The sequence below is a fragment of the Podarcis gaigeae genome (genome assembly GCF_964106915.1).
Source record: "Podarcis gaigeae genome assembly, chromosome: 2".
Lineage (NCBI taxonomy): Eukaryota > Metazoa > Chordata > Lepidosauria > Squamata > Lacertidae > Podarcis > Podarcis gaigeae.
This window is the reverse complement of record NC_139679.1, coordinates 80,225,757-80,234,180: the sequence shown is the minus strand read 5'-3', so window position 1 is coordinate 80,234,180 and position 8,424 is coordinate 80,225,757. Positions and strand designations below refer to the sequence as shown.

Below are 8,424 nucleotides of genomic sequence, written 5' to 3'. Positions count from 1 at the left end.
TTTTCTGTCCATAAAAATTGTATGACTTCACCATCAGAATCTGGCTGCTGAACAGCCTCTATGTACATTATCTTAAGTTAACACATATTTCTCTGACGAACGAAGAGACTGATGGGAGCAATAAAACCAATACCTTCCCCACTCTCTCTGAATCTGCCTTCCTCTTCTAATATTTTCTACATATTTTAATATTAGTGATAGAGTAGAATCTGAGTTTAAAGCAGCAATCCTCAAGCCATTGAGGAGTTTGGTGCAGACCCACTCAAGAGTAAACAGAAAAGGAAAGGAAGAATAATGAAGTGCTTCTCATCAATACAGTTTTCTTATTAAATTCTTATAAATGTAGGAGTAAATATTACTATTTTCCAATAGGTATATAATAATAATACTACTAGTAGTAACTTGTATAGTATACTAGGCCAAATATCTAGAGAACTTTACATAAGTACTTGTCCTTCAGTATGACATGTTTGGGTGTAGCCTTATTAAGATTAGGGTCCATTCTTACCTTATTTGTGTGTGTGTTTTAGGGTCCATTCTTTCCTTGTGTTTTTAAGACGTTATCAGCATGCAGTGTAGCTATACTGGTTTCACTGGATTTTGAAGGGTCTTATAAGGAATGTAAACCACTAGCTTTAAAAAACCCAAAGGATTTGACATGTTTACAAAAAAGAGTTGTTCTGTTCTGCGGTGTCTGGATGAAAGTACAGCTCCTGCCGACATTAATGTCCTGTTCCAATATTATCTTTTGCACTTCTATCCTTGGGCAAAGTGGTGTCACAACTGGAATGATAACTTCAATACCCAGTGAAATTTTTGTTTTCCATTTTACCCTGGGCACCCAGAGGCATTCTGAGGCTAATAAAGATAGTGACAGCTGCTTCACAAAACACTAGTCAGGCCACTGGGTAAAATGTAAAATAAAAATATAAAGATATGATGTCATGATGTCCACATAGACATTTTCCTTGCCATGCCAGATACTGATGCCTGAAAGGCATCCTTGGTCATGGTTGTCACCTGAGCATTCAGGGTCAAAATCAGATCTAGAAGAACCCCTAGAGTATGACCCTGTGTTTTCAAAGGAGTGCTATCCATCCAGCACATGCTGGGCTCCTATTTCTAGAATGGCCATTCTACTAATTTCTGCTTGTCTAGATCAAGTTCCAATTAGTTGGTTCTTATCCACATTGTTACTGGTTTTATACGCTATTGCAGACGTTCCATGGAATGTGGTGGAAAGGAGACAGAACTGGGCATCATCTGCATACTGGGGGTACCAAACTTTGAAACCGCTATGATTTCTCTCAGCAGTTGCATACAGATAACAGCAGAACCTTGGGCACATTATAGGCCAATGGCCAGGAGGATGAGGAGGAGTCCTGCACTGCTACCTTCTCGAGTTGTTCCTCCAGAAACATAACAGATGGTGCCTCTAAGCTCCAAGGCAGACAAGCAATCCAGGAGTATACTATGATACTGGGTGAGTTGCAGGAAATAGAAACAATATAAATAATAATAATTTTATTATTTATACCCTGCCCACTCTGAGGAAGCATAATGATTATAAATCCAGACATTCCCATGTGGCATTCATTATTTGCAGTAGACCCATCCAAAAGGTTCTCTCTTGTGGGTTGGCTTTCTGTATACAATGGTCATATTCTTCATACAATTTAATATATTCATATATAACACACACCTGCAATTTAAAGTTTCAATGGTGAAGGCAGTTTTCATCCCATTACTACCACAAGAACTGCTGTGACTGAGAATTAAGCTATAGCATTAGCAACAAAGTATTTTGCTGTGGTCTAAACCACTGGCCCTCTTGGGCTTGCAGTTTAGAAGGTTGGTGGTTCGAATCCTCGTGACGGGGTGAGCTCTCGTTGCTCTGTCCCAGCTCGTGCCAACCTAGCAGTTTGAAAGTATACTGGCACAAGTAGATAAATAAGTACTGCTGTGGAGGGAAGGTAAAACAGCGTTTCTGTGCACTCCGGTTTCTGTCATGGTGTTCCATTGTGTCAGAAACATTTTAGTCCTGCTGGCCACATGACCCGGAAAGCTGTCTGTGGACAAAGACCGTTTCCCTTGGCCTGAAAGTGAGTTGAGCGCTAAAACTCCATAGTCACCTTTGGCTGGACTTAATCATCCAGGGGTCCTTTACCTTTACCTTTTACCTATTCTGAGATCTAAATGAGATGAACTAAAAGAGACAGTGGTGCATTTTTTTTATTAGACCAATGCATGAAAAAGTGCCGTGAGTAAGCCTATTACTGACATCTATTGCAAGATCTGCCGGGCTCCGAGGCTGCCCTATTACTTGTAGTATGATAGCGGGCTCCAAACTCCTTGCTAATTCGTGGTAGTGCCTTGGCATCAATATTACCACCAAAACATCTGGCTAGGAGAAAGAGGCACGTGGAAACAGGGCGGGAAAAGAGGGGCAGTATCTCCTTCCCTCGGAGATCAGGCCCCTAGGGAAGCGCCCTCGGCGGCGAGCCGCGCTGGAAACAAACAAACACCCCAGCTGCCTCCCCAGCGGGTCAGGAAGCAGCAGCCTGCAGTGTCCCCAGCGGCCAGCAGGTGAGAGCAGCCTGGCGGCACCTGCTGCCGCTTCTCTCTCCGCTGACGGCTCCAGGCCTTCCTTCCCCGCCTCCGGCGCCTGGCCCTCAACGCAGGGTCTCTGCCTCGGCTTGGCCCGCTGCGCCGTGACGTCCCTCGAATAGCAGCTCGAGGCGGGCGATTCCTGTGAGGAGGTTGGTTCGAGACAGTGCTGCCGCCACCGCTGCAGAAGCAGCCGCTTCCCTTTCCCTTCGGCTCAGGAAGGGCTTCGTGCGGGTCAGCGGCAGGGCGCGCGCTCCCCCGAAGGAGAGCTTGCGCAGGGCGGCGGCGGCACCCATTTCTCTTGGCGGGAGGTGGCCACGAGTCCAGGCGCGATGGCACCCGCAACACCCCGTGCGCCGCTCGGGCTCCTTCTGCTCCTCCTCCTCCCCGTCGCCGTGGTGCCTTCCAAGCTGAACATTCCCAAAGTGCTGCTGCCCTTCAGCCGAAGCACCAGGATCAACTTCACTCTGGAGGCAAGCGAGGGCTGCTACCGCTGGTGAGTGGGTGAGCGCGCGCGCGCGAGAGAGAGGCGCAAGACGGGGTCGAGCGCGCGGGGCCCGCAGAGTTGAGGCACATGGCGCACGTGTGGCGTTCAACTTTGCTGCTGAAACTACAACACGTGAGGGTCGGGGCGCGAGAGAAGAGAGAACTGAGGCTGCAGCTCCCAGCAAAGAAGCCTTTGCCTGCGGCAGGCAGTTTGAGTTAGCGAAGTATTATTCCTAGGGCGGGGAGCGTCTTAGCCGGTCCCGTTTTACTCAACTCATAAAACGGCGCAGCTGTTGAGTCTCCAGGACGCTTGCGCCGCGCTTCAGGCGCGAGGGGGCTGCTTTAAAAAAAGTTTACAAGAAAAATGAGTGTTGTGGAGAGTTTGGCGCAGTTTCATTGCAGAAGATCGGATCAGGCGGTTTGATGCACCTTCTTGCCCTCCTTGGTTCTGAGCCAGGGGGAAACTACACATTAAAAAACCCACTGAAAATGTGTGTGCTTTTTTTTAAAAAAAAAGTTTTGAAAAATAAGTTGAATTTTGCCGAGCTCCCTGTCCCCATCTAGTGTCACATTTGTAGATTGCACTTTACAACACATTTAAAGCATTTTTATAGCTGACTCCCCGGTGTGCTTTCCGAGTGTCGCCAGGTGTGTGAGTCAGAAGTTTATCCATGCTGTCTGGGCTGACTTTGTCACCGTGAGGCATAGGCGACAGTGTGCCAAACCTAAGAAGCTTGAAGTGGTACAGTGATTGTGGCAGAAATCCAACCAGTACCAGAACGACAATACTGTGGATGCGTAAAAGCCCTGAAGTTTGGAATACAGTAGCAACATGAAGTTACAAATTGTGTTTCTCAAAATGAGAGCAGACATTTTAATGTGCTTTGTTAAGATAGGGCGGGGGCATGGCTATTGCCATGGTTCAAGGACTGGCAGCTGACCCCCCTTCCATGTATAACAGGTGGATGCTCAACAAGTTTTTAAGCATTTTAAAAGTGAACCTTTATCTAACAGAGATACAGTGTAACAAAGAAAGCTTCTTTCAGTGACACAACATTTATTCAATGGTTGCCTGCCCCAGTGGTGGCAAAAGTAGAAGTGAGCAGTACTGTACTGTGTTTTTCATATGGTAGAAATTCTTTTAAAAAGTTAGCTCTGCCTCACAACCTCTTTCCTGTACTATCTGAACAGATTTCAGTATAGATGAAAAGGGGAAATGGTTCTTTTTAAAGTCTGCAAGTAAAGTGTGCATTATGCACATGGCAATAATCTACTATACTAAACAAGTATAAAGGAAAACATCTTCCAGTATTATTGTAGCTCAAAACTACTTGCTCATGTAAAAACAAAAAAAATTCCTTCCAGTAGCACCTTAAAGACCAACTAAGTTAGTTCTTGGTATGAGCTTTCGTGTGCATGCACACTTCTTCAGATACACTTCTTCAGATGTGTATCTGAAGAAGTGTGCATGCACATGAAAGCTCATACCAAGAACTAACTTAGTTGGTCTTTAAGGTGCTACTGGAAGGAATTTTTTTTGTTTTGACTATGACAGACCAACACGGCTACCTATCTGTAACTGCTCATGTAAAATGAAAGAGTGTTTGATTTCCAAATAACTATGCTGTCCTATTCTAACCAAACAAACTATTAGGCTTGCTAATTATTGAGCTTTCCACAAAGCCATAAGAAAGAGAAGTAGACCATCTCTAGAGTGGCACTCCAAATGTCCTTACCCAGCACCTTCATATTGATGTTAAACAGATGGGACATCAACAATTGGGTTGCACAGAAATTCCCCAGTAGCATATTCTGAAGCTGGCTTTGTAGATAGGAGTGGACCCTGCATAACATCATGTCTCCAACCTTCAGTGCACATAGCTGGTCAAGTAAATACCATATCTGATAGTAGTATCAAAAGCCACTGATGGAGATCGAAGAGCAGCAACAAGGTCACACTCCCCTAGTTCCTCTCTTGATACAGGTCTTGCAGGGCAACCAAGGTTGGTTCAGTTCCAAAGCCAGACATGAATCCAGGCTGAAATGGGTCAAGATAATCTCCTTCCTGCAAGGTTATCTGCAGCTGCATGTCCACCAGCTTCTCAATCCTTTTCAGTGCCTGTGTAGCCACCACGCAATACCTTTATGAAGGGGTATTTGCAATTGAACAGCAGCTGTCATGAACCTCCTAGTTCTTAGGTGGACTTTTCCCAGAAGTGGCCTCACCACTTCCTGTATGAGGGTGACAGGCACCACTCACTCTCACAGAGACCTACGCAGTCAGCCCATGTGTAGCTACAAAAAGCTAAAGAAAACAGGTAGTAGTCCAGGCAAATCCAGTCATCTAGTGCGCATCCTCAGGTTGTAAAAGAAAAATGTAATTGAACTTCTAACATGTGGTAAGATATAGTTCTGGACACTCCCTCAATAATGGAGGTCAATAATGTATTTTGACCTTACCGTGGTACCTCAGGTAAAGAACTTAATTCGTTCCGGAGGTCCGGAGGTCCGTTCTTAAACTGAAACTGTTTTTAACCTGAAGCACCACTTTAGCTAATGGGGCCTCCCGCTGCCGCCACACAATTTCTGTTCTCATCCTGAAGCAAAGTTCTTAACCCAAGGTACTATTTCTGGGTTAGCACAGTCTGTAACCTGAAGCATCTGTAACCCGAGGTACCACTGTACTTATATTAAGACCATAGCAAAGTGTGTAAAAAATAGATAATTTCCCTCCAAAAAGAGTCATCAACATCATGTTTAAAAAGTACAGGAAACTGAAGTTAAACTGGCCTGGCCTGGCATGTGTATTTAACTGGGATCTCAGTTTTGATTACTGAGGGAAAGTTGTCATTCTAAAGTTTTCCCTTTTGACATTATTTTATTATTTTGATTTCTACATATATTTATTTTTTACATTTTATATCCCATCAACATAGTTCAGCAGAGCCTTCAGGATGCATTGCTCTAAGACATGGGAATAAATGGGGAAAATATCCAAATAACGGCATTGACTTTGGTCAACACCTGTTCAGACAATCTAATACCACTAATAGGTTTAAACATTTAACTACCCATGACTGACTGATGTAATTAGGTTTGCTCAGCACAGCAATACTCATGAGATATTAACAATTATCTTTGTGTTAGAGCTTCCCTCTTTTAAACCTTCTGTACAGACAGCTTGTGACATGTGTTTGGGAGCAACTGTATGTAGCCCTGTCACCGATTTCTGGCATAAAACCCAAGAAGCACAAGTGACCACAGGCTTCTTTGCCATTCATTCGGAGAGTGTAGCCTCACACAATGAACATGCTTATAGGACTTGACCAATTCCTTCTGAAAGACAACACAGTAGAATTTCTTATGAATTATCCTTAACAGAAACATATACACATAGATCAAGGTATTTATGTTCATAAGTCTATAACAGATAGATTTGACCAATTAGGAGGAATGAATATTAAATCTCATATATTAAGAGCAATTGTGATTTCTCATGATTCTTGATCCAGCCAGTGTTAAATAGCTGTAAGTCCCGTTGATTCAACTGGCATGTACTTAACTCTCGCGCCATTCACCACATGATAACATTTAGTGAACGCAAGTATAATTAGTCCCAGCAAATCTAACAAACTCCTAAAATGTGGGCAGATGTTAGTATTACTTCTGTCTGCCAAAATCTTCATAGCAGACAAATATTCCCTGTGTGTTTGTGAGGGGGGAGGTTAAATTTCTAATTTGTATAGCCATGAACAGGCAATTTAAATATGTGTGCAAATTCTACCCAGAAAGTCCTGAACTGAAAAGATTGTAATAAATTATGCAAATCAAGTATGTTTATATGTATCTACTTAATTTGCTTGCCTTTCATCTGTCTCAGAATTTGGAGTTGTCTAAATTTTTTATAGATCCAGGGAGAAGGGCATGGGGTTTAAGGAGTACAAACAGGGTAAGGCATGTGGGAAGCAGAGAGATGGGTGAAACTGGAGTTAAGAAGTTTTATAGTCCATATATATATGGACTATACAGTTAAAGCTATTGTTGAGTATGTGTTTCTGGAACTGAGTATGTGCATTAGACCTTTTGGTTTTTTTACTGTCTGTATAGCAGTTCCTCAGTATTCCAAACTGTTTCTTGAAAATAGGTTGGATGGATCAAGAATTGTCATCCCATGAATGGAAAAGCTTCTTCCATTTGCAGTAGGGACTCAATCCCAGCAGAGGCTTTAACAAAAGAAAGCCGGAGGGCAGGTAGAGAGAATTTAAATGAATTTCTCCTTTCCTCCGTAGTCTCCAGCAGCAGTATTCTGGAGGGTCACTCAACTATCCAGACCAGATTTTTTTTTGGGGGGGGGGAGGGTGCTATAGGGTCAACGAGGGAAAAGGTGGCAGTGTCTTGTGAGCACAGCTGTGCTGATCCAACCAACTGTTGATATTTATGGCCATTTCTGATTTGTTGTTTGAGTTACTAATGTTCTTTGGAAGTGAAGGAAATAACCCAGAGGGATTTAATTTCCGCCTTGATATTTCTCTCTCTCTCCTTCATTTGGTATTTTGCTTATAACAGTTTGATAGGCCTGTGTTAAATGACTTTTCCCCTTTTTGCTGCACTTAAAAAAACAGGAAGTAGAGTTTCATCTAAAGTATGCTTGTATTCTCTGTGTGGGAAACAAAACGGAAGTAAAATTTTATATGTGGTTTTAAAAGTAAATAAATAAATAAATAAATAAATTGTTAATAGATGATATTTTACATTTTTACCTGGAGCTGTTAACTAGGAATTATTCATGGAGTATATATATTTTTAATCATTAATGTTTTCTAGAATCTCACAACAATCTGTTTTGTTAATTGCTTGTGGGAGGACTTGCAAATGCATGACGGATGTCATTGCACACACTATTCTTTTCCTCCCTATGCTGGCCCTTCAAAGGGGTATATGATCTTGAGGAGTAATGATTGCACAGACTAGGCTTAAGCGGGTTGAACTCCAGTCACATAAATCTTAGTTAATGTATTTTCAGTGTTGCATGGACAAATACAAGGTGAACCTTAGGCTGAAGTAACTGTGGGGCAAAAATGCAGAGGGACTGGGTGTGATTCTGCTTTCCCACTGCACACACAAACTACACATGTTAAAGGTTGGAAGGTGTACTCAGTATCAGCCACTGAATAAAAATATTCACAATTATGCTGGATATTCACTAGAAAAGGGGAACTGACTGAATCAGGCAATACTGTTAGAGACCCTAACTCTAACAGTTAGAGTTACAGATAGGTAGCCGTGTTGGTCTGCCATAGTCAAAACAAAAAAAAATCCTTCCAGTAGCAC

General features: G+C 42.8%; 1 protein-coding gene across 1 annotated transcript in view; it reads left to right on the top strand.

The window, feature by feature from the left end:
• Nucleotides 1-2,458: 2,458 nt before the first annotated feature.
• NUP210 (nucleoporin 210) overlaps nucleotides 2,459-8,424 on the top strand; it is a 95,012-nt gene continuing 89,046 nt past the window's right edge. The window contains exon 1 of the mRNA XM_083726897.1: nucleotides 2,459-3,103. Within this exon, the coding sequence (XP_083583023.1) occupies nucleotides 2,940-3,103 (164 nt within the window). The 5' untranslated portion in view covers nucleotides 2,459-2,939. The remainder of the gene's footprint in view (nucleotides 3,104-8,424) is intronic.